Source organism: Dipodomys ordii, unplaced genomic scaffold, assembly GCF_000151885.1.
Source record: "Dipodomys ordii isolate 6190 unplaced genomic scaffold, Dord_2.0 Scaffold15, whole genome shotgun sequence".
NCBI classification, from domain to species: Eukaryota; Metazoa; Chordata; class Mammalia; order Rodentia; family Heteromyidae; genus Dipodomys; species Dipodomys ordii.
In genome coordinates, this window is record NW_012267231.1 from 11,855,049 (window position 1) to 11,882,310 (window position 27,262).

The window sequence follows — 27,262 nt, forward strand, 5'->3', positions numbered from 1 at the left end:
AGAAAATTGTATCTAAATAAGGTTATTGATACCAACAGCTAGCTGACTTGAGTCTTTAGGCAAAAAAAGAAAGGAAGAAAAGAAAAAGAAACGATGACTAAGAAGATTAATAGAACAAACTCCAAAAATACAAATGTATGCTTTTTGCCTTCTTTTCCATGTGGAAAAAAAGGAAGTTGATATAATTTTTACATATAAAGGTTGGAGAAAGAGCCGGGCAAAGGTGGCTCACCCCTGTAATCCTAGCTACTCAGGAGGCTGAGATCTGAGGATCACGGTTCAAAGCCAGCCTGGGCAGGAAACTCCTTGAGACTCTTATCGCCAATAAACCACTAGAAAACCAGAAGTGGTGCTGTGGCTCAAGCAGTAGGGCACTAGCCCTGAGCTGAAGAGCTCAGTGACAGTACCCAAGACCAGAGTTCAAGCCCCATGACCGACCAAAAAAAAAAGGTAAAACATGCACATTGTCAGATACTTCATCAAAGAAAGTTAAAAAAAAAAGATTACAAAAAGGCACATTAAGGGATTTAAATGGAAAAAGTCCAAAGTTAAGCCTTGCAGCAGCGTCTCATGGGTATAATCCTAGGGACTTAGAGGTCTGAGGTCTGGGAATTGCTATTTGAAACCTGTGTGGCCAACAAATCCATGAGATGCTGATCTCCAATTAACCAGCAAAAAAACTGGAAGTACATGGCTTTAAAAAGTCCCGACAAGAGTACAAGATCTAGTATTCACCTATCCTTACACATGCACACACACAGACACACGGACACACACACACATGTCCAATATCCTTGCTGGGCAAATGTAAATATATGAGTTAAAATATGGCTGAGCTATCATACCTACCTACCCTCCTTAACACAGAACAATAAAAAAATATATAATAGCATTTGGTGCCCATGGTCCATGCCTGGTAATCCTAGTTACTTGGGAGCCAGAGATCCGAGGATCACAGTTCAAAGCCAGCCTGGGCTGGACAGTTATTGGGGGCTCTTATGTCCAATTAACCACCAAAAGACAGAACAAGCTGTGGTTCAAGGGGTAAAGCAGTAGTGTTGAGTGAAAAGCTATGTGCCAGTGTCCAGGCCCTAAGTTCAAGCCCCTATATGGTGTATACACACACACACACACACTACAGTAGCAAAAGACAGTTAAGATTTGGAGTCAGCAAAACGTTTGCAAATTGCTGTAGAAATGCAAAACTGTACAGCTGCACAGAGCAGTAGTCAAACAATTTCTTATAAATTTAAATATGTTCTAAAATATGACCCAGAGGTCCACTTCTGATGTTCATGCTAGAGAGATGAAAAATTTATTTCTACCTAAAATCCTGGCCATTAATATTTATAGCAGCTTTATACATAATTGCTAAAACAAAAAAGCGAAAAACAAAACTGGATACGACCCAAATGCCTTTCAGTTGGTAAATGGATAGAGAAACTCTGGTGTATTTCGAGAATGGAATAATATTGATCAAAATATCAAAGGCATTAGGCTAAATGAAAGAAGCAAGGTTCAAGAGGTTGAAGACTGAATCATAATTCCATGTGCTTGGCATGCTCTAAAACCCCCACAAAATTAGAATGGAGAAATTTTCAGTGGTTTTACAATGTTATGGGGTGGGGGAATGAATGGAACAAGATAAGCTAGGAGTGCTTGTGCAGTGATAAAGTGGTGTTAATGCCATAATTATCTCGATAGTTCAGCAAACGTGTGTGGCTAAAATAAATGGAACCTAATGGTACAGTGAAGGAAAAAAAGTATTAGCTGCTACAGTGTATTTTTTCAATACCGTCAAAAATATCAATTATCTAAGGAAAACCCTTACAAAAGAAATAGATCACCCTATATGGTTAACTACAAAGCACTACTGAGAGAAATTTAAAGGCCCTAAGTAAAAAATAATCACAAAAATAAAAAGACTGGAGGTGTGACTTAGCAGGAGAGTACCTGCCCAGCAAGCATGAGGTTCTGAGTTCAAAACCCAGTACCACCTCCTGGAAGTATTTTTGTGGTACGGGAATTCAGCTGCAAGAAAACAGAGAAGCCACATTTAGAGAAGTTGAATTGGGAGTCTTTATTAGAGGGCCCACGATTGCAGGTAGACTCCTGCCCCAAAGACCTGTCAGGGGGAAAAAAAAAATACCCAAAACCCAATACCAACAAACCAGATCAACTCCAATGGAGAGCTGAAATGGGACACCATGGTGACCAGATGAGAGCCAGGTGACCCAGAAATGAGGCCTGAGCTATTCCTGGCCTAAATACTCTCAGGGTCAGGGAGCAGAGCCACAGGTAACTTGAGAGTCTCCTGAGTTTAAGGCACAGGACTGACAGATCCAGTAACCTATCATCAAAGTCCTCACCTCTGCCTTGAGGAATTTGGGCACGCCCACCACCTGGGGGTGGAACTTCCCTGCCTTTACCATGAAGACAAGATGGTGGCGCCAGTTACCCAGTACCCTATCCACCATGTGGCTGAGATGGCACCGGTTAGATCCAGTCTCCTTATTTCATTTTAAATTGGACTGTTTTATAATCCAGCCATTCTACTTCTATTTCCTCCAAAGAACTGAAATCAAGACCTCAAAGCAAAAATTAGCCCTCTGATAGTCATAGTAGGAATAATAGCCCTGGTAATGGTGATACATGTCTCTGGATAGATGAATGGATCAAGGAAATGTGGCATCTTCATACAATGGAATGTTATGTGGCCTTAAAAGAAAAACAAAATCAAAACAGAAATTCCAGGCTAGATGAGAAGATGGATGAATTTTGAGGACATAATGAGAAAGGTAACAACCTAGTCACTAATGAACAGATACAGCATGATTCTACCTATATAAAGGTTCTTAATCAATCTAACAGAATCAACAAATGGGATAGTGGTTGTAAGGGTTGAAGATAAAGGGAATCAGGAGACTTGCTAAAGCTTTGTCTGTGTTATTAATTATGTAAGTTTGAATACATTTCAGAGATCTGTAGAACAGGGTCCCTGTACTTAACAAAACTGTATTGCACAGGTGTGGTTTGTTTCCAAAAGAGGTTCGGTGTTCTCACACTACTCATTAAGTGAGTGAGAAAATGGACTTCATTCAAATGAATAATAGCTTTTATCCAAAAGAAAAATTAAAAGAGGAAGAAGACTATGGAGTAGCTCAAATGATACACGGCCCCTGTAACTGATAGCTGAGCTAGCCTGACAGAGCAAGGAGCTATTTAAAATCTAACCACAAGTAGCTTACTCTGCAGTATCTAAGTGAATCACAGATTAAATAATGCAATAGCTTTAGCAGCAGGAGAAGCTGGAATAACTTCTAAGTAGGTTAAAATATAGACTCGATACAGAACTAGATCTGTAGATCTAGATCTCTAGATCTGGAAGATTCATTCATTCCTGTTTTCACTCACTGTCTTATCTCTAGTGGATGTGTAACTGCTGTGTTAAAAAGTCCTGACTCAAAAATAGATTGGCATGCTTGGTGACAAATAAGGGAAAACAAAACAAAATAAAACAAAAGCCAACAGCAACTCCAATCTACAGAGCTTTAGTCTTAGGCAAAAGGAAAATTGGAACCTGACTAGATATTGTTTTTCTGTAGTCACAGCCACAAAAGCATTGCTTCTGTGTATGCAAACCCTCTTGTCTTTTGATTGCATTTTCAAATAACTTTGGTAATAGTTATTTCTGTGTGTGTGAGAGAGAGAGAGAAAGAGAGAGACAGAGACAGAGAGAGAGGGAGGGAGAGAGAGAGAGAGTTTGTACTGGTAACTGGACCTTAAACTTCAGTTCTTACATTCTAATTTGAATTTTTTTTAAATTTCCCTCATAGCTGGTTCTCTACCACATGAGCCACACCTCCACCTCTGACTTTTTGTGGGTTAATTGAGAATCTCCCAAGATTTGTCTGCCTGGGCTAGCAGTAAAGTAAGATTCTCAGATCACAGCTTGAATAGCTAAGATTATAGGATGAGTGAGCCACAAGTGCCTGGCTAATATTTACCATTTTTGTAAGCTATATTCATTATACAGATGTCGATGCTTTGCAAAAATTAAAATGCAATGTGATGAAGTGGTGGATTTGGTTTGCTTTTTTCCTCTTGTTCTTCCTTCTTCCTCTTCCTTCTTTCCTTCCTTCCTTCCCTTCTTCCTTCCTCCCTTCTTCCTTCCTATCTTCCTTCTTCCTTCTTTCTTTCTTTCTTTCTTTCTTTCTTTCTTTCTTTCTTTCACCACCTCCTCCTTCTCTATCACCTCCTCCTCCTCCTCCTCCTCCTCCTCCTTCTCCTTCTCCTTCTCCTTCTTCTCCTTCTTTCCTCTTTCTTCTTTTTCCTTTCTTTTTTCTTTTGTACCAGTACTGGGACTTGTACTTAGGGCTGGGCACAGTCTCTTAGCTCTTTTGCTCGAGGCTAGCCATTTACCACTTGAGCCACAACTCCACTTCCAGCTTTTTGGTGAAAACTTGGAGATGAGTCTCTCACAGACATTCCTGCCCAGGCTTTGATTTGTGATCCTCTGTTCTCAGCCTCCTGAATAGCTAGGAGTACAGGCCTGAGCCACTGACCAAGTGTGTGTACCCTTTTTTTTTTTAAAACATTCAGTTTCTTGCTTAAGAGCTTTTCCTGGATATTTGTGAAGATTGAAATTTTTAGCTACACCATGATGAACAAAGCCTCACAAATGTCTCCTTACAAGGGGTCACTGTTTTTGTAAGAATCTCCCGTGCTAACTCTAATCTCTGGGTTTGTACTGGGTCTTGAACTCAGAGCCTAGGCACCGTCCCTTAGCGGTTTTTGTTCATGACTGGTGATCTATCATTTGCTTTTTTTTTTTTTTAATGTTTTGTCAGGGGGTTTGAACTCAGGGCCTGAGCACAGTCCCTGGAATGTCTTTTGCTCTAAACCACTTCAGGTGATTAATTGGAGATTAAGAATCTCACAGACTTTCCTGCCTGGGCTGGCTTCAAACCACAATCTTCAGATGTCAGGCGTGAGCCACCGGTGTCATGTCCATTTCTCACCCCAGTTAGAATGGCCATCATCAAAAAGAATCTCTCATTTTTTTATATAATCAACTGGCCTTTATTGAGAAAGGAGGGAGAAAAGTAGGTGGAAATAACGTGTGTGTGTGTGTGTGTGTGTGTGTGTGTGTGTGTATGCCAGTCCTGAGGCTCAAAGTCAGGGTCTGGGCACTGTCCCTGAGCTTTTGTGCTCAAGGCTAGTGCTCTACCACTTGAACTATAGCTTCACTTGCAGCTAAAATTTTTGGTGATTAATTGTAGACGAGAGTCTCACTGACTTTCCTGCCCAGGCTGGTTTTAACCCATAATCCTCAGATCTCAGTTTCCTGAGTAGCTAGGATGACAGACATGAGCCAAAGGTACCTGGCAACTTTTGAGGGTTTTGTTGTTGTTGTTTCTGTTGTTGTTGTTTTAGAGCTTACAGATGGATATTATTAAGAAGCATACTTTTTCTTCTGTTTTGTCAAGTTGCCCCACACAGCCCAGTAATTCATGGCTAATTTAGAAATCATTAAGCCTCCAATTATGAAAACAAATGCCAAGCAGGGGCCTTCCACCAACTCAAAGGCTTAGATCAGGGAAGATTCCAAAGAATTTTTACCTGCTACATTTATTAGTATTTCTGACACATCCATTTCACTGCCATTTATGAATTAGCTACAACTGTTTATTTTTAGGCAGTCACGGGAAGATGGTGTTTCTTCTTCTGCAGAAAGGAAGGATGATTAATGCCATTACAAAGAAAGTTTATGGGAGAAAGGAAAATATTTCTCTGTGGGTGGGAAGTGTTTCTCCAACATTTAGTCAACTGTAGATACAATAACACAGCCACCTCCTGAACACGTTGTACACCCACTGAAATTGGAGTCTGTGGCAGGATTTCAGAATAAAGAGGAGTAGGTTGGCTCACCCTGAGCCTAGTCCCTCACCACATATTCTCTTAGGCTAAAGGAAATCAGAAATTCCAAGTACTGACTCTGTGAGCCATAGAAAAAGCTTTATGGATCATTACTAAATACTTCCTGCAGAATTCAAACCCATGAAAGTCCTCTCCTATAGTAGAAGATGGAACGCGTGAAGCCGTTCTGTCATATTCTTGAAGAAGGAAGACACAGAAAGAAGGAGACTAGTAAATTAGTTTCAACATTGAAAAAGCTATACGTGTAGGCAAGGATTTAGAGAAAGACAAAATAGCCAAGCGCCGATGGCTCACACCTGTCACTCTAGCTACCCAGGAGGCTGAGAAATGAGGATCATGGTTAGAAGCAAAGTTCATAAAACTTTTCTCTCTCCAAGTAACCACCAAAAGGGAAAAAAAAAAAGCTGGAAGTAGAGCTGTGGCTTAAGTGGTAACAGTATTAGCCTTGAGGAAAATTACCCAATCCCTGAATTCAAAGCCTAGGACTGGTACTAAAAGACACACACACACACACACACACACACACACACACACACAAAATATAAAAATATAAAAGTAAATGTTATTTACAAGTCGAAAGGGTGCTCAGTTTTTCAACTTTCATCAGACTGGGTGCTACAAAAGAGGAAACAGGGACTGATAAAAAGATGTTCATCTGTTTATCAGTTTGTACATAGAGTGGAAGTGGTGGGTGACTGTTCTCTGAGCTTCTTTCCCTCACAGATTCTAAGATCTCAGCATTCCATCAGCCACACTGGGAAGGGGACTTTGACCCTAGAAGTTAGAGCAGTTGGAACTCAATCCTTGTGTTAAGGTTACTTGTGCTGTGAAGCCTGAGTTTGCCAACCACAAGGGATGCTTTTTCCCTTCTGTCTTGGTATTTCAGATGCCTGCTACAGAATGCACTTGCATCTCAGGAAGAATTTTAGGTAATCCATCATGTCTTGGGATACAAATGCAAATCAGCTTTCTTTCTTTTTATTTTTTTAATTTTGGTACCAGTTCTGCAGCTTCAGATCAGGGTCTTCTGCTCTTGCTTGGCTTTTTCACTCAAGGCTGGTGCTCTACCACTTATGCCACTCCTCCACTTTATGATTTTTTTCCTGGTTAAGTGGAGATAATTGACTCTTGGATTGGTCTGCTTTGAACCCCAGATTCTCAGATCTCAGCCTCCCAAGCAGTTGGGATAACAGGCATGAACCATAAACACCTGGTTGTGAATTTGCATTTTAAAATAGTGTTACAAAGAAGAGATATAAATAGTTGTTTAATTGGAATGGGAAATGAAAGATGATAAGAACAGAAAAAAATGCAAATAAAGGAGAGCTTCTTACTGGTCATTTCAATAAAAAGATTCCTTTGCAAGTTTTTTGAACTTGTGCTCTAAGTACACACATGTTGAGTAACTGATAAAATTCCTGTTCCAAGTTTCGGTTTCCTTGTAAAATATTCAGATCAAACAGAGTGGTGAAAAAAAAACGTTTTGAACAGTTTAAAATTCCTTCCAGAATGTATCCTACAAGGCTTTTACAGTGAGTATGTGTTTAGAACTTCGATATCTAATAGGGGTGAGGGATAGCCACGCTTGGAAAGAATCTTCTCATCCTCTTAAACCAGTATTAATGGAAGGAGTTAGCAGTCCTCCGTACCTTTAATTCACCTAAATAAATTTCACATACATAAAATAAATTCACATAAATAAAATAAATAAATAATAAGAATTAATTTCATAATTAATTAAGTTATATTTTAATTCCTTCAAACCATGATCCTCAGCTCTCAGCCTCCCTGAGTAGCTAGGATTATAGGCATGAGCCACTGGTGCCTGGCCAGTGATGTTTAACTGGTCCTGTGAATCTTAGAATGGCACCCTATACTGTATCTTTGTCTCTGTAACCTGTTTCCTTTCAGTCTTCTGTTGCAGTCAGGCTGTGTTTGGATAGCTGTTCTCCGTAGCTCTATGTAGTTGCTATTTCTTTTCCTTTTGTTTTAAATTTTCGGTGGAGAACCATCCTGAATAATAAATGCATTGTTATTGTTATTATATGAATTATTATCATTATGAATTATTAAGGAGCTATTATATGAGTTAACTATGGATCACGGGCTCTATATTAGACTCTCAAGGTTTTCATTTCATCATTTCCTTTGAGCTTTACACACTTATATTTGTTCCTTCATTTTACGATAACACAGGCTCTGTCAGAAGTTTGGGCTTGGGAACCTATCTTTTCCATCCACACTCTGATATATATTCTTTTGTCTCTTTCCACACCTCATCATACTTGATATATGAGCAGTAAATTAAGCAAGTTATAAAAACCAGTGTCGTGTCTCATATTGGTTATCTGTCATTGAATGCTACTAGGGTAAGCCAGACACTGTAGGATAAACACCAAGTCAGGATTGAGGGGGAGAGGATATCAACACGGGAAAAATGAATTTCAAACAAAGAAACAAACATCTGCATACAGTCCTTTCATACAAATTGCTTTCTCTCTCTCTTTTGCTCTGTTCCAGGAATATCAAATTGACATCTTTTTCGCTCAGACCTGGACTGACAGTCGTCTTCGGTTCAACAGCACGATGAAAATCCTTACCCTGAATAGCAACATGGTGGGCATGATATGGATCCCAGACACCATCTTCCGTAATTCCAAAACGGCAGAGGCCCACTGGATCACCACACCCAATCAGCTTCTTCGCATTTGGAATGACGGGAAAATCCTCTACACCTTGCGGTAAGATGCTCTGTGGATCTCTCAAACATTTATTTATTCATGGCCACATCATGTTTGTACATATTTCTGAGGGATAGGATGACACAGTTGATACATGCACATCCTGTGCATTGATCAAATCCATGTAATTAACATTTCCAGCTCTTCCAAAATTTATCATCTCTGTGCATCTGAAAGCTTTTATTAGGTATTTTTGTACTTAAACTTACTTTGAAATGGATCATAAATCATGGATTGGCCTTACTCCGATTGTGCTATTGAACACTGGAATAATTCCTCCTCCCATCAAGCTGTATGAATCTTTCATCGCTTAGAGTCTGATTTTGTTAGTTTATTTTAAATTAACTCTCATTTTAGTTTAAATCCTTAATTTGAATCATTTCTGGGAGGAGGCCCCATTTCTCACGTTTTAATTTCTGTTCTTTCTCACATTTGACATAACTATGGCATCCTGCTCATCAAGTTGGTACGAAGGCCATGGGTATAAAACTAAAGGCAGAAGGCAGAAGGGAACCCTACTGCATTGTTGGTGGGAGTGTAAATTTGTTCAACCACTTTGGAAAGCAGTATGGAGGTTCCTCAATAGACTCCACATAGAGCTCCCCTATGACCCAGCAATCCCACTTTGGGCATTTACCCAAATGATCACAAACAAGGCTATACTAAAGCTACCAGCACAGCTATGTTTATTACAGCATTATTTACCATAGCTAAGATATGGAACCAACCCAGATGCCCCTCAGTAGATGAATGGATCAAGAAAATGTGGTATATATACAAAATGGAATTCTATGCCTCCATCAGAAAGAATGACATTGCCCCATTTGTTAGGAAATGGAAAGACTTGGAAAAAATTATATTAAGTGAAGTAAGCCAAGCCCAAAGAAACATAGGTCCCATGGTTTCCCTTATTTTCAATAACTAGTATATGCCTAGGAAAAGCAGAAAAGGTCAAAAACTATGTGCATGTGACCAGATAAGATGATGTTAAGCGAAATGAACCCCAAGATAGGGACACAAGTGGTTTTTTTCTTTCTTGCTATTGTTTCTAACATATTTATAATGTACCATGTAACTTTTTTGTTGCTTTGTATGTTCCTTTCCCATGATATAACCCCTGTTTTCACTGTATTTGATGTTGGTCTAATTTGGGGAGGAGAAGGGAAAAAACAAAATGCTTAAATAAGGATACAGGTGGACCCATTGCAACAATGAGATGTACAAGACACTATGCTGAAACACGAACTTTACAATTTAGGTGCGGGAGGGGCAGGGGCATAGGGGGTGTAGTTTTGGAGGTAAGAGGGAAGGGATGGTAGGGAAAAACAAAGGAGGAGGCAACAATGCTCAATAAGAAATGTACTCATTACCTTGCATAGGGGCTGGGAAGGTGGCTCAGTGGTAGAGTGCTTACCTAAGCATGCATAAAGCCCTGAGTTCAATTCCTCAGTACCACATACACAGAAAAAGCCAGAAGTGGTGCTGTGGCTGAAGTGGTAGAGTGCTAGCCTTGAGCAAAAGAAGCTCAAGGCCAGTGCCCAGGCCCCGAGTTCAAGCCCCCAGGACTAGCAACAAATAAAAATAAATAATAATAATAAATAAAGGCATAAAGTTGATCTCTCATCCGAACCCGTTGCTGCTGGAAATTGCCTTGTGAATATCAGCTTTTATGTGATCAACTCCACGGCCCACTCAATAAAATATAGATGTCCTGCAGGAGACGAGAGAAACTGTATTTCTTCAGAGTCGATACCAGAGGCACTGGAGGAGATAAGTTTGACTGGAGTTTGACCTTAGTCAAACTCTCACCTTGTCCACACAGCCAGACAGCTCCGTCTGTGCTGTCTGAGCCTAAGATGCCAGGGCACCTGGTAATATTGACCTGTGCCAGCCCTGGGATCAGGGCAGCGCCCTCCAGTGGACTTACCTGACAGTGCAGAAATTCCACAGGATGCTCTTCTCCCATCTAGCCTCTGTCTCCATGGCCTCTGGTCCTGCCTTTGGAGGTACAGGTTTCCTTCCTCCTCTGCTTCCCCCTGCCACTGCCCTGTGGCTGTGTCTCATTCTGTTTGTTCTTCTTCCTCCCTTTCCTCCTCACCCCCATCTCAACACTCAGCCCCCGACACCCTTGCACACTCCTTCTGGTCTGGCTCTTCTATGTGTATGAACCTAAATCCACATGCATGCTGGGTTTCCACCCAAAACTGTCCCCTTCATGACTGGAATCTGAGCTTCTGCCAAAAACCTGGGCAACACCATTTAGTGGAAGGAAAGAGATTCCTTTAAGGCCGGCCCTGAGGAATACATGGAGACTTTTCTAGCTCAAACTGCCATCCTTGTGAGACATGGGAGAGCCGAGGATGTTTGTGGGGATCCAGGACGGTCCCAGCAAGAAAAGGAGAGCAGGGAATCTCTCCAGAATCCCTTCTGCTCTTGGCGGCTTGGATCTGGGGCCTGAGATCCTCCAGCTAACTTCTGCCTTTTTCCTTTGCACATGAACCTGTTCGTTTTGTCCATCGAAGTTCCTGCGGGCTGGGAAAAGGAGCAGGCCTTACCGAGACCTCTCTTTAGAACTCAGAAAGCCATGGAAAAGAGTTGGGCCCCAGGATGACGATGAGGTGGGAAATGGTTAGAGATGGATGAGCAAACAAGCCGTTACCCTCTGCTGTGTTACAGTTTGAGGCTCTAGGTTCTTGCAGACAAGGCCAAAAACAGCATTCTGGATAAGACTGTGGGCATTCATATTTTTGTAAATTAAATTTTATTGTAAAAGTGATGCTCAGAGGGGTCACAGTGGCACAAGTAGTGAGTGCATTTCTTGTCGAACAATGTCCCCCCTCCCTCCTTTCCTCCCATTACCCCTCCCTCCCCTTCCCCCCCATGACTCCCTTTCCCCAAGTTGTAAAGTTCATTGCCAACATAGTGTCTTGTGAGTGTCACTGTTGCATCGGTTCATCCTTTGTCCTTTGTTATTCCCCTTCTCTTCCCCAAATCAGATAAATGTATATATACAAGACCACAGGGTACCAAAATCCAAAACAACCACAACAGGGGATAAACCAAATGGTGGGGGGCGGGGGGAATGAATGAAAAAAAGAAATAACTTCACATAATACATTAAAAGAAAATAAACCTCTCATTTCCATTTCTTGGAGTTCATTCAAATCCCACCCTACGAGCATTCTAGCTGTATGTCCTTAAACAAGTCATTCAAACTCCATGAGCCTATTTTCCCATCTGAAAACTGGGATGCGAATAGAATGGTAATGATGACATGGAATGTCTACGTAGCATCTCTGGCCCATAGAAATATATTCAAAATGATATTAAATAGTGAACACTGCATTCCTTAATATTAACTATTTCTTTTTCCACTTTGGAAACACAAACAACAATGTGGGTATTCAGAGGACCTGGTCCGGAAGGAAGCAGAATGCCTGCGTAGAGCCATCCTCTGGCACGCAAAATGATCAGGGAACCATCCAAGTAGGAAATCTCCCCAACAAGTTGTTTGATTTGGCATCACACCTATTCTAGACCAGCATCCCGGTTTCAAAGAGAGAAAGGATTCCATCCACACCGAGTGAACACAATGACCAATGCCACAAGAGTTGTTACGTTTCCTTTTGTGTGGCTTTGCTTTGTTTTCCTCCTGGCTGCCTTGGCCTGTACTTCCAGACACAGCTGGAGTTGTACTCACCGGAAGCTCTTTCTACCACTGAAAGTTCATTGTCTGAGCCAACAACGAAGTGGCTGAGAGTGAGCACCCAGAGCTGGGTGCTGTGTCACGTGACTGCCCCTCAACTCTCCTGCTACCTCGCCCAGCCCCACTGGCTCTGCCCAGAGCCCTGGCTGTGTTGTTACTGACTCTGAGACATGTTTGACTTCTCCACAGGCTTACCATCAACGCGGAGTGTCAGCTACAGCTGCACAACTTCCCTATGGATGAGCATTCCTGCCCGCTGATCTTCTCGAGCTGTGAGTCTGTGGTGGGGCGTGAATGCTGTGCTGACACTAATCATCTAGTTGAGATGGGATCACTGCCCAGAGAAAGAAATCTGATGATGGTTTTGGTATTGGCCACCTGGATATGTATTTATTTTTTCACTGTAAACTTTCATTTATCTATATTCTCTCACAATAGAGGTGACTTGGAGGAAACTGTGAACAACATAAATATGAAAGGATCCCAAAATTTATGGCTGCTCATTTATGGAAGATCTTTTATATTAATTAATGAGCTAAGCAAATTATTTAGAAGTATACAAGATTCTTTCATAGCATTTGGGGGCTTTAATATTTTCAGGCAAAATGACTTAGCTTCTATATAGGAAGGTGAAACTACTCCTTTTAAGTGTATTTGCTACATGGAACTATTGTGCCATTTTATCTTCTGATGTTTTATTGGTGATTGAGATCATAGCTAACAAAAGAACATCTATAAATTCTTAAAGTCAACCTTTAATACTAGGTATAAGGGGACTTGTAAAAGGAAATGTTAAATTTATTTGCTTACTTATACAGATTTCCACATTGCCTAATGTGGAAATATATCTTTTGAATGTACAATTTAGCGTGTAAATTTACAATTTAAATGCATATTCTGATTATCTTTTAAGTAGCTGTACAAAGGAGCTGCCATTGAACAGAGCAATTTATGAATATGATATATCTTGATCAATGTCACACCATTCAGTATGCTTAATCTCAAGAAATTATCTCAAGAAATTATGTATGGCTCCTAAGAATTCAATTAATGTTATTGGTTTTCTTTAAAACTGCCATTAATGGAAAAATCTGATGAGATCTCAGGCAGATTTTTTTGTTTTTTCTTTTCTTTTTTTTTTGTAAAACAAGGAATAAACACATTTTCAAATTTATTTTAGTGTTAGAAAAAGAAATGTGGGCTGGGAATGTGGCTTAGCGGTATGCATGCCCAGCATGCATGAAGGCCTGGGTTGAATTCCACAGCAGCACATAAACACAAAACGCCAGAAGTGGCACTGTGGCTCAAGTGGTAGAGTGCTAGCTTTGAGCAAAAGGAGTTCAGAGACAGTGACCAGGCCCTGAGTTCAAGCCCCAGGACTGGCCAAAAAGAAAAAGAAAAAGAAAGATATCAGCAGAGAGGACAGGGGATAGATAAATGGAGAGAGGAAGAGTAGGTGAATATACTCATAATATTCAGTATAGATATTTACTTAGTTAATATCTAAGTAAATTAAGGGGCTGGGTGAGGTTGGGAGAGATAGGGAGAAGGAGGCAGGGGGTGATACTGGTCAAGATGCATGGTACTCACAAATCAACATGCTGAACTGAAACCCTTTGTACATACAACTACTTGAAGATATGCAGGTGGGTGTCAGTAGCTCATGTCTGTCATCCTAGCTACTGAGGAGGCTGAGATCTGAGGATCACAGTTGGAAGCCAGCCCAGGCAGAAAAGTCCTCATGACACTTTTACCTCCAGTGAACCACTCAAAAACCAGAAGTGGAGTGTGGCTCAACGTGGTAGAGCACTAGCCTTGAGCACAGAGAGGCTCAGGGACAATGCCCAGGCCCTGAGTTCAAGCCCCACAACTGACAATAAACAAATAAATAAAAAGTAATTAATTAATAATCAATAAATAAAAGTTTTGTAGCTATGAAATGAAGGACAAGGAAGGAAGGAAGGAAGGAAAGGAAAAGACAAGATGGAAAACTGTTTCAGTGATCATCTTGGCTGAGTAAAAAAAAAAAAATCTTATGTAAGGAACAGCTTAATTAGTTCCATGGAAACTCAGATCCTTTGCTAATAGCACAGATGGTCCATGCCCGTCGAGCAGACATCAAGAATGTTCTGGTACTTGCTGGGCTTGAGTACAGATCCATTTGGTGCCTATGGTTCCCTGTTTATTTACTGTAAGAGTGATTGACTGAGCCAAAATTACCTTGTGCTCAGCAAGTGAGTTTGGTATTACACACGCTTCTATGATTTGACCACTGTGGAGTTTATCCTGAAGCCAGCTGATTTCTGTTGTTGCTGCCAATAGATTCATAGGCTTTCGATTCATCTGTTGAACATGTTGTTTTTCGATGAGTTCTTTCCATGGTTAGACTTTTCCTTTTCTCTCTTTTTTTCTTTAATCTACTGTTTAATTTTGACAGTCTCCAAGTTTTTCACATTTTCAATAGCATCTGTGTTTATGGATAGTCAGAGAAATGTGTGTCTTGTGGGGCAGATTTCGTACACATTCATTGTTCAGTTATTTGTTAATGTGAATTCCTGCTCCTTGGAACTTTTTTGGGGGGTGACAGGGAGGGACAAGGTGGTACTGGGGTTTGAACTTGGTATCCTTTGCTTGATATACAAAGGTTCTACCATATATACACAACCCTTTTTCTTTATAGGTTATTTTTCAGATAAGGTGTGACAATTTTACCTGGGGCTAGGCTGGAACAGCACAAGTTTCCTAACACCTACAGCTGGGATTATAAGCTTGTGCCATAGTGCTTATTTATTCATTCATTCATTGATTCATTCATTCTGCACCTAGGCTGACCTAGATCTGCGATCTTCCCAATCTCTATCTCCCGAATAGTTGGAATTCCAGGTGTGAACCTCTGTCCTGCCCCATCTTCTCAATGCTTCTCCTGGTGGAATTTATTTAAAGAAGCTTCTTCTAAGCATATCATGTTCTGCCTGGGTTTGATACCTCTTTCATGTCATTTTTAAAAAGAATTTTGTTTTTAACATATCAATCTAAGTAACACTAAACACGTCGACTGGAGGTTTAAATTCATGTACTGTTCACTCCTCTATGATGTGAGATGCATGCTGGAGATTTCTGATATTTTTGAAAGCCATGACCACCAGCCAGCATTCAATTCTAGGCACTAAGGAATGGTGGAAACAGTGGCCAAATGCAATACATACATACACACACATATATATATATAATATAATCTATATATAATATAAACTATTTAATTATAAATAAAAATAATCTATATTATATACAATATAATAATATAATATATATTATAGCATCATATAAATAAATCATACAAATTACATTATTATAACATAAATAGATTTTTAAATAAATATATGTACATGTATACGTGTGTGTGTGTGTGTGTGTGTGTGTGTGTGTGTGTAGCTGCCACATCCAGCTTTGACAGAATGCAAGAAAGAAGATTTTTGCAGAATTTTTCCTTTTTTTTTTTTAAGAGAAAACAGAGTCTGAAATTCTATAGGAAAGCTTCCAGGAGTTTTTTTTTTAAATAAATTTTGCATTAAATATATTATTGAAACACTTTGATGGTTAAAACTGCTGGCCAAAGCAAAGACATCTCTGAGTTGAATTTAGCCCCTGTGTTGGTCTTCCACCATTTTCCTTTGCTTTCCATCCTTGAGGACAGTTTTCTTGTATTCTCTGAGCTCCTTTAGGGCTTCTTCATTTCCCAAAGTCTTCATGTTCAGATTCACACTTCTTGTTCTCTTTTCTTTTTCTTTTTTAAGATACGATCTCTTAGAGATCAGTGGCTCTCCAACAAAATATAATGCAAGCCAAAGATTTAATCTTAAGATTGTCTGAGAGTCACATATTAAAAATTAGGAGCAGGCAGAATCAATATCGCCCTGTCACTTCACTCAATGCAGTCTGCCTAAAGCATTATCATTTTACCCTGAAATCAATGGGAAAGTTACTGGCATAGTTTAGTAAATAAGTAGGAGAGAGTTTCCTGCAACGTCTCAAGACTCCTAAGAAAGTTGTTCTAGTCATGCTAAGCTCCGCCAGGAACCACTGCAGAAGCTGCTTGGGGCTGTAGAGGAGGCTCTGTGGGCGGCCACTGAGCCCAGTGAGGCCGGTGTGCTGCCATTGTACACTGCCAGGACGATCCCAGCAGTGGGTGCCATGTTTCAGTGCGCTCAGCAACTGCTTATGTCCATTGTGTGGCCAGGAAACACAGCCCCACCCAGACCCATCCACCCTCACCTCCAGACCCCATCAATGCTTAAAACTCTGCTTCCTGTAGTATCAGTAATGGTCTTCATTCCTTCCTCTTTGTTCTCCCAATTTATTTCCAACCATCCCCTCCCTCTCTCCCTCTTTTCTTTCCGGTCTTCTCTTACTCCTCTCTCCCTCCCTCCCTTCCTCCCTCCCTCCCTCCCTCCCTCCTTCCTTCCCTTCCTTCCTCCCTCCCTCCCTCCCTTCTTTCCTTCCTCCCTTCCTTCCTTCCTTCCTTCCTTCCTTCCTTCTTTCCTTCCTTCCTTCCTCTGAGGATCACACCTAGGCATTCCGCATCCCACTGTTCACCTGTGAGCCACATTTCCTGTTGTAAACTCGTATTTCTTTACTCTCTTAGTTGTAGATTTGCACTCTAGTCAGTTATGAAATCAGTCTTGACTAACATACATGTACATGTATAGACATATGCATAATCTAAATCTCAAACACATAAGCAAAGCCTCATGGATTCAAGTTAGTCCTAATTGCTTGTGTGTGTGTGTGTGTGTGTGTGTGTGTGTGTGTGTGTGTGTGGTGTACTTGTACTGGTCCTGGGGCTTTTGTACTGTCCCTGAGTTATATGTCTCTTTTACTTGAGCCACAGCTCCACTACTGGCTGTTTTTGGTGCTTAACTAGAAATAAGATTCTCAAAGCATTTCTTTGCAGGGAGGGGGGCAGGGCTGGCTTTGAACTGTGAATCTCAGATCTCAGCCTCCTGAGTAGCTAGGATGACAGGCATGAGCCACTGGCACCCAGCGGCTCACATGTCTTTTTAAAGCACTTGTCAATACATTTGCTTGGAAGACATACTAAAGGCAGTATGTCTCTATATAATACTATAATATCGTGTTCTCTGTGTCATAAAACTTCACATGCTTTATTAGCTATGACAGAGACTGTCTACAGTTGTCCCTTGGTGTCCAAACAGGGTAAGTTCACCCCCCCCGCAAGGTGACAAAATCTATAGAAGCTGAGGTCCTTTATATAAAATGGTGCATTTGCACCATTGTGTGTGTCCTTTGAGTCATCTCTAGACTGCATGTACTAGCTAACACTGTACTCACATCCACCACCTGAATTCACCTTAGCAACCAGCATATGGCCAATGCAAGGTGTTAGGACTGCCTAGAATTTTCATTTTCCACATAGGTTCGATTTACACTTGATTGAATCTTGGGAATGTGGGATTTTTTGGTCTATAACTCACAGGTGCGTAGGGCCAAAGTGTAATTCAGATCTAAGTGTGGACTTTGAGAGCTTTAAAGGTAAGAAGTGCTAGTCCCTCCTGGATTTTCTTTTCCTGTTCTCTGGGCGGGGTGTGTGTGTGTGTGTGTGTGTGTGTGTGTGTGTGTGTGTGTGCAGGAATTCTGCCATGAATCTGCAGACTTGCTCCCTGCCAGTATTGCTCAAGAATGTCCAGTGAGTGAAGTTGGCCTGGCTTGCTTGCTTTGCTGCTAAGATTCTAGGATACTATTTAATTTTCACGGGAACCATGTCTTACCCATGAGCGAGCATGGTGAATGGAGCTTTGGTGCTTGTGTGGCGGGGGGTGGGGGAGGTGTGGTTCATCACCTCCTCGTTCCCGCCTTTCCACCCAGCCAGCAGAGCATCCTTTTCATTTTCTTTTCCAAACATCCTGTCTGAGACCCAGATGCCAGATCAAGGGCGGTGGAAGCAATGGACGCTGGCCAAGCTCCCTCGCTGTGGCATTTTGTGGTCCGAGGTTAAGTTCATTATGACTGAATTTTATTCAGACGCTGGCTCCTTTCATTCACATCTTTTCATGGTCCAAGCATCATTGAGGAATATTGACTGGGGAAGAGTTTTTCAAGGCGTCTCAGGAAGGAAATGCTGCCAATTAGGGGCTCAGTAGGGGCAGGGGGGATTGTCTGTGTTTCATGATCCGTTTTGTTTGCTGGAGGCAGAAGAGGCAGTGGAAGAGAACAGGATGCTTATATTTAGCCTGTTGACTGCGGAACACCAGCCAAAGTCAGTTTTCTGTGCAGAGAAACAAACAAAATAAGGCAAGATGTATTTGTTTGTTTATTTTGTGTGCCACCATTGTGGGAGCTGGATCAGTGCCTCACACTCTTTGCTTTGCTTTCTCCCCTCAAGGCTGGTGCTCTACCACTTGAGCCATACTTCCACTTTCAGGGTTTGTTTTTATTTATTTGCTTTTTTATGGGTGATAAGAGTCTCTCAGACTTTTCTTCCCAGGCTGGTTTCCAACCTTGATCCTCAGATCTCAGTCTCCTAAGTAGCTGGGATTACAAGCGTAGGCCACCAGTGCCTAGCAAGATTCGTTTTTGGGGAACCACCAATAAAGCTCTTCTTCCTGGGTGTGCAGTGTACTGAGGATAGCCGAATGGATTTCTTTGTATGCCTCTGTCCATCAGTCCCTGCTGGAGATCTTAGTAACCTGGTTCAACGTAGCCACATTAAACCTCTTCTTTGCCTTGCCTGCCTTGCAAGTATGTGAATAAGGTGAGCCATCTACCAGGTGAGACTTCCCAGCATAAAAGACCTCCCCATCTGGGCCTGCCATTCTAGAAGGGAAGGAACATGCCGCTCTTCCTAGAACATCCTTTCTCCCTGTGAAAGGTTAAAGTTTGAGGCAGTTACCACCATGTGTTGCTTAGCAAAGCAACACGTGGTGGTAATCCAAACACCTGGTTGATTGTGTGCGTATATAAGACCTGCAAATCCTTAGCTCGGGGCTCTCCTCCTGGGCTCCGCTGTGTGGGAGTATAGGACGAGGCCCGAGCTGCAGCCCGTTTAAATAAAACAGCTGTAGAGTCTGACTTTCAGTGGTCTTCTTATGAGGGGGGGGGCTGAGACCTTGGTATTACATATTAGTGGGGGCTCGTCCGGGATATCCCCCCAAAGACCCCCGAGCCCTCAGACTCCAAAGGTAAAACAGCACTGTCTTTGTTAATTTGTCTTGTCCTGTCGTTTGTCTGTTTTACTTTCGTTTTTCCCTTGTGAGGAGGGCCGCTCCAATTCATAAAGGGTCCTCTCCAGGAGTTAATCACCAAAATGACAGCTGCTGCTGTCATCCAAAGTTCTATGTCCTATAGGGCACAGAAGTCTGTTCGTCTTAAAAGGAGAACAGATGTCCAAGAGGAGAGATTTCTCTCCATGTACTCTAACTGGACAGACACAGATACAAGTGACCCCACTTCATGTTAAGTTGGAGGACTATCTTCACCTATTGTAACTCTTCTGAGCCTGTCCTCACATGGACAGAAAGGTGAAGGAAATGACAGTAACTTAGGACTAGGTTAGGAGAGACTCTGGGCACACCCCTATAGTCTCCAGGTCAGCCATCCGCGAGAACACCAGGCTACATGAGCAAGGGTGAGGGTGAGGGTGATTTGCACAGATTTTGGTTGGCCCTTTGATTTCCCCAAAGGGAGTGCAGAGATGGTGTGGGGTTCCATGGACTGGACTGCCCTCTAGGGTGCACGCAACAACAACACTCTCACTCTGTGCCTTTCATACTGGGTTTGGCTATTTTGAATAATCTCCCCAACAAGCTTCATATGGCTGTCTAAGGGAACTGGTAAACCTTGGGCTGCTGCTGACTTAAAGATGGAAGCAGATGTGTAATTTCTACTGTCTTCTCCAAAGAATGATTGACTAGAAGGTACTCAGCATCTCTCTGACATCCCAGGAGTCAGATCCATCAAGCGTAGATACAGCACCAACGAACGAGGTCAGAAAACTTGTATGTGTCTCACGTCTTGCGTAAGTAAAGTGAACACTGAAAGTCAGCGAAAGGAGAACTAAAGCTTTGGCAGCAATTGCTGTAATTCTAATCACCAGGACATCATTTGCTTGATTTACAGTACATTTTCTATTTCTCATGCATCCAAGCCTAAAAAAAAGAATACTGTATAACTCACAAAGCAGAAAAATCTTGGGAGAGTATACCAAAGAAATCAGGCAAAGGGAAGGTTACTAGGAAGGGGCCTTTGCTATAGCTTTTATAATTCTGGCACTTATTTTTGTATGGTATTTGTCTTTTATGTGTGTGTGGCAATCTTTTGAAGTCAAGGTTCCCTGCTCTCACCAGGCTGTTTTTTCAAGGCTGGAGCTCTACCACTTGAGCCACAGCTTTACTTCCGGCTTTTTGATAGTTAGAGATGAAGAGTCTCTTGGATTTGTCTTGTCCAGGCCGCCTTGGAAACATAATCCTCAGATCTCAGCCTCCGGAGTAGCTAGGATTACAGGTGTGAGCCACAAGGGCCTGGTGGTGGTGCTTACGTTTTGCAAACCAGTTCTTAGGAACAAAAAAGCCATGGTGCAGATTTTGAAGTTGGGTGATGGGCATGAGCGGGGAGAAACAAGATGGCTGACGTGCTGTGATGAGCAAGCGATGAATAGATTTCTGGAACCTGAAAGACACTTTACTCAACCAGTGGCCTGGGTCAGAACCCTCTTGTATCTTTACATTGTAGGTCAGCATTGTGTTTCGTTTTTCTTGTGCTTAGTGATTAGTGTAACGTAAGTGTCATGGCAGCCTAGATTTCTCTTTTATGGGGAAAACAACGCTTTTCAATTTTCTGGGTTTTTTTTTCCCCTGTCTTTCCATTTTCTTGCTTTCTTAAAATGTTCCCCATACTAAGACATAATAATCAGCACTCTTTGGAGGAGTAAATATAAAAACTCTAGAGATACTTTGTGTGTTTTGGTGGCTGTGGGTGGCTGTTTACAATGCCATCAATTTGCTCAAGTTTTACAAAGCTTTAAAAATAAACATGGAGCCCAGTGCTGGCAGCTCCTCCCTGTGATCCTAGCTACTCAGGAAGATGAGATCCAATGATCAAAGTTCACAGCCAGTTTAGGCAGAAAAGTCTGTGAGACCTGTATCTCTAGTTAACATAGAAAAAGCTGGAGGCAGAGCTGTGGCTCACATGGTAGAGAGGCAGCCTTGAGTAAAAGAAGCTGAGGAACAGTGCCCTGGCCTAGAGGTCAAGCCCTAGGATTAGCTAAATAAATAAATACATAAACAAACAAACCTGGAGCTGGGTCCCAGTGACTCACACTTGTAATCCTAGCTACTCAGAAAGCTGAAATGTGAGGATCACAGTTTGAAGCCAGCTAGGCAGGAAAGTCTGTGACCCTCTCATCTCCAGTTATCCACAACCACAAATTAAAAATTGAAAAAAGGGGTTTTAGTGGAGCTAGAGCTCAAGTGATAGAGTGCCAGCTTTGAGCAAAAACCAACTCAGGGGCACGGCCCAGGCCCTGAGTTCAAGTCCCAGGACTTGCGAATTAATTAATGAGTTAATTAATTAAATGTGGAACCAACTTGAATATCTGGGACTGGGTGGGCAGGCCCCTACTACAATGAGACCCACTGAGGCGCCAGCACTGGGAAAACTCCAGAGTCCTCTTTTCCTAGCACACATATAGGTACATTTCAATCTCCCCAGAGGGTCTACTTTTCCCCCCTTCAACACCTTTCAGAAACTGAGGCAGGGAGGTCATCTGTCAATGTCATTTGGGGACTAGTGCAGCACTGAGGTTTGAACAGAGCAGCATGCTGACGAGGAACGTTGAAGATGAATAGCCCACCCTTCCCTAAAGAGGCCCTTGGGTTATTCTTGGTTATTATTCTCGCTATTATTATTCCTATTATCAGAAGAGGCCAATTGGAGCTCAAACCGAAACTCAGGGCGCGAGACACGGATAGATTTTGCTGAGGCATAGCTCTGCTCTGGGACACTTATTTTGAGTGAAAATTTTAAAACATTGGCACTTTCTTTTAACTCTTTGGCGACTGTGTCAGCTGGGGCCGAGTTGAAGCTACAGAAATGAAATAGAGGGGTGTCGGCCCTGTGGCTGTGAGATTGGAGATGGCTGAGAAAAGTTGTAGGCTTTTCTGAATTTTAAGAAGCAAGATGATTCTCCCAAGGTGATTAATTTGGAGGAGGAGGAGGAGAGGAGGAGGGCAAGGAGGAGGAAGAAGAGGAAGAAAAGGAGAAAGTGGAGGAGGAGGGGGAGGAGGAGGAGAAAGAGGAGGGAGAGGAGGAGGAGAGAAGCCATTTTTTTTTTTTGAAAATTGCATCCTGATAGAGCATTCTTTTTCAATTTGGATTTGAGCACAAGAGCTCAGGGACAGCACCCGGGCCCTGAGTTCAAGTCCCAGGACCAGTACACACACATTAAAAAAAAAACAAAAACCACCACATCAAAAAGAAAACCAGCCATCCATCCATCAAACAAAATCTACTCTCAAGAATGTATCAATTTGTGGCTTGAAATTTCCCAATAAGTGCTTATATAATTCGATACAATGATCAAAATAACTTTATGATAAAATAACATACTCTTAGATTTACACTAATACCACTACCTTGAGAGGATATTTCAGACACTCTTTCTGTCCAGTATTAACTTTTCACTATAAGGAGAATTCTCTAGTGAAACTCCTTTAGAAAAAGTGCTCAAAAGAACTAACTCCAGAAGATACAGACTAGATTTAAAAAATTGCATTGATCTTCACAGTCTATGTTCTGTCTATAAAAATAAGTCATCACCTAGTTAAATATTAAGATTATCGAGGAACGTGTTCATGGAAAGCAGCCCCAAGGTTTTCTCTTACCCATACATGCTACAACAAACACATATTCAGGCAGGCACTGGTAGCTTGTACTATAGAAAGATATATATATAGAGAGAGAGAAATATATATATATTTATTTATTTATTTATTTATATTACCAGTCCTAAGGTTTGGACTCAAGGCCTCATTACTGTCCCTGAGCTTTTGCACTCAAGGGTATTACTCTTCACATTTGAGCCACAGCTCCATTTCCAGCTTTTCTGGTGATTCATTGGAGATGAGAGTCTCAGGGGCTTTCCTGCCAGGGCTAGCTTCAAACCTCAGTCCTGAGTAGCAATGATTACTGGCAAGAACCACTGGTGATAAGCTAGGACTGTTTATGTATTTATTTGTAGTATTGGATCTTGAACTCAAGGTCTTAAGCTATTGCTTGGCTTTTTGTTCTGGCTGGCTGGCTGGCTGGCTCACTGATATCTGTCTGTCTGTCTGGCTCACTCTGTCACTTGAGCTCTGCTTCTTACTGGTTCATTGGACTCTTTACTGGTTCGTTGGAGATAGGTGTTTTAGGGATTTGTCTGCTCAGGCTGGCTTTGAACCTCCATCTTTGTATCTCAGAGCTACCAGCAGGGCACAAGGAATAGGAATTGTGAGAGGAACAATGTATAATCTAGGAGAAACTGCCTGCCAGGGCTCCGCCCCTCTCAGGAGCTGATGCACCTGTGTCAGGGAAGGTCAAGGGAGGTCACAGAGCACAGAAGACCCTGCTACCCAGCATGCAGTGCTGCCCTCTAGGAGGAACCAAGGACATATTAAATCAACAGGTGCTTTGCTGTCAACTTACCAGCATGAGAATGATGGAAATAAGAACTCAGTAAACCAAATTGTCTTTCCTGCTGAGCTGTGGAAGCCGTAATGTAATTGGGAAGAGCGAGTGTCAATGCGTTTTTATTGTAAATGGCTCTTTCTTTACACATGAAGTCAATGTTTTCGAGAAAGTTTGGTCATGTTGCTTTTAGAGAATGCATAGAGCATGTCTTTGGTGGATTTCTAAATGTCCCACTCAGGAGGTGTTTAATAGCTATTTATTACACGTAGGTGAGCTGTGTTAGGGAAATCATTTGCCATTAATAGTTTGAGAAGGTATAACCCATGTACTGCCTCATTTTGGAGAATGCTTTCTGACATAGCAGGTGGTTAGTTCATTAGGAGAACCTAACGCTGTTACTGATCCAAAACGTACAGCTACAAGTCTCAAAGTCATATTCCAAAGAAAAGGTAACAATGCAGTATTTTTTTAAAAATGTAGTTGAAGTGTATCCTGGATGGGTTGTGTGTATCTGGGATCACCAGAAGCAAAACAGTCTAGCTATGGGATTTTGTTATGACAGCTTCGACAGGGGTCAAGGTGATGTGTGAATGCAGCAAATGGGCTGGATCTCACCACTTTACACACAGTTCATCTCATTGTATACCGGAGTATCCAGGCATTTCCTTTCCTTTCCTCAAAGGAAGAGGCTATGGCTTGGTGGATGGTATACAGACTCAGGGTTTGAATAAAAGGAAAACAGTCACGGAGAGATTGGAGCATTGCATCATCAGGGTTATTCTTGTGACAGATACTAAGTTTGGCTGCAGCAATGTTATTTCCACAGAAATTAGGGTGCTGGGGTTTTTGGGCCATTGTATGAACTGTTATGATCTGTTCTACAAAGGTGAGGAGCCTCCTGGATTTCTTAATTTATTCTAACTGAACATGTTTATTTATTTGTTTATTTGTGCTGGTCCTGGGGTTCGAACTCAGGGCCTGGGGGCACTGTCCCTGAAATTTTTGCTCAAAGATGATATTCTACCCCTTGAGTCACAACTCTACTTCTGGATTTTTTGTTGATTAATTAGCAATAAGAGTTTCATTGGCTTTCATGCCTGTGCTGGCTATTAACCTTGATCCTCAGATCACAGCCTCCTGAGTAGCTGAGATTATAGGTGCAACCTACCAGTGCCTGCCTGAATATGTGTTTGTTGTAGCATGTATGGGTAACAGAAAACCTTGGGGCTGCTTTCCAGAAACAAGTTCCTCGATAATCTTAATATTTAACTAGGTGATGACTTTTTTTTATAGACAGAACATAGACTGTGAAGATCAATGCAATTTTTTAAATCTAGTCTGTATCTTCTGGAGTTAGTTCTTTTGAGCACTTTTTCTAAAGGAGTTTCACTAGAGAATTCTCCTTATAGTGAAAAGTTAATACTGGACAGAAAGAGTGTCTGAAATATCCTCTCAAGGTAGTGGTATTAGTGTAAATCTAAGAGTATGTTATTTTATCATAAAGTTATTTTGATCATTGTATCGAATTATATAAGCACTTATTGGGAAATTTCAAGCCACAAATTAATATATTCTCGAGGGCAGATTTTGTTTGTTTGTTTGGATGGATGGATGGTTAGTTTTCTTTTTGTTGTTTTGTTTTGCTTTGTTTTTAATGTGTGTGTACTGGTCCTGGGGCTTGAACTCAGGGCCCAGGTGCTGTCCCTGAGCTCTTGTGCTCAGGGATAGTGTTCTACTGCTTGAGCCAAACCTCCACTTCCAGCTTTTTTCCTGGTTAATTGGAGATAAGACTCTCCAGACTTTCCTACCTGAGCTGGCTTTGAACGCAATCCTCTGATCTCATCTTCCTGAGTAGTGAGGGGTATAGGGTGAGTCACAGGTGCGTGTCTGATTATAGATTTTTATTTATTTTTTTTTGGAAAATTGCAGCCTGATAGAGTATTCTTTTTAAATTTGGATTGGAGTCTTCTATCTTTTCATCGCTTAGAAATTTCTGAATATTAAGAGCTGGATTGAGGACTCCTATTTACATCAAGGGATTTACTTATTTCTCTTTTCAGGATTTTTAATTTTACCTTGTGTATTTTCATGTTATGTTGTTAAGTAAATAGCATAGAGGATATTCTGTCTTCATGGAGAATTAACTCCACTATTAATCCATAAAACTGTTTTCTACCCAGGAAAACATTCCTGTACTAATGTCTATTTTGACTGAAATAAAGAGAGTTATTCTTCCTGTCACTTATTGTTAGCATGGTCTATCTTTATCCTTAGTTTTAATGAACTTGTAGGTTAGATTTTTATATAGACAACATATAAATAGGATTTGTTTATTTATTTTTTATTTAATGCCAGTACTGGGGCTTGAAATCAGGGTCTTGTGCTATTACTTGACCTTTTTGCTCATAGCTGGCATAGCCATGCCTTCAGTACTGCCTTTTACCAGTAAATTGTAGATAAGAGTCTTGTGGATTTGTCCACCTAGGCTGGTTTGAAATCTCAGTCCTCAAATCCCAGCCTTCCATGTAGCTAGAATTTTAGGCATGAGTCTAGTCCCTGGCCTCTTTTCTAAAAAAATGTATCTGACAACCCTTGTCTTGTAATATTTAGCGTGTTCACATTTAAAGAGATAATTGACACAGCCAAGTCAGTATCACCATGTTTACAATCGTCTTCTCTCAGTGTGTTTGTTCTTTGTTTTTTCTTTCTCTTTCTGACTTCCCTGGTTTCAATTGAACATTTCATGTGATTCCGTCTTCTCCCTCTGAGCATATCAGTTACATTCAAGTTAAAAATAGCACTACCTTAAATTTCATACATTCCTGGATTTTCTTTTTATGTGTACCTGTACCAGGGCTTGAACTCTTATTTTACACTTTTTCTTGCTCACCACTAATTCTCTACCACCTGAGCCATGCTTCTAGTCTGACATTTTGCTGGTTCATTGAACATAAGAGTCTCATGAACTTCCTTGCCCTGGCTGGCTTTGAACTGCAATCTTCAGACAGGGCCTGGGCACTGTCCCCGAGCTGCTTTTTGCTTGAGGTAGCATTCTACCACTTAAGCCATAGCACAACTGTCAGCTTTTTCTGTGTATGTGGTACTGAGGAATTGAACCCAGGGCTAGTCAAGCACTCTGCCACTCAGGCACATTCCCAGCCTAGATGGTAAGATTTATACCTTGCATTTTCCA

General features: G+C 41.4%; 1 protein-coding gene across 1 annotated transcript in view; it reads left to right on the forward strand.

Annotated features, from left to right (window-relative positions):
* The window catches only part of Gabrg3 (gamma-aminobutyric acid (GABA) A receptor, gamma 3), a 334,093-nt gene that overhangs the window by 187,806 nt on the left and 119,025 nt on the right, over positions 1-27,262 (forward strand). Inside the window, exons 4-5 of the mRNA XM_013012024.1 lie at positions 8,461-8,681; positions 12,577-12,659. Coding sequence (XP_012867478.1) covers positions 8,461-8,681; positions 12,577-12,659 — 304 coding nt within the window. The remainder of the gene's footprint in view (positions 1-8,460; positions 8,682-12,576; positions 12,660-27,262) is intronic.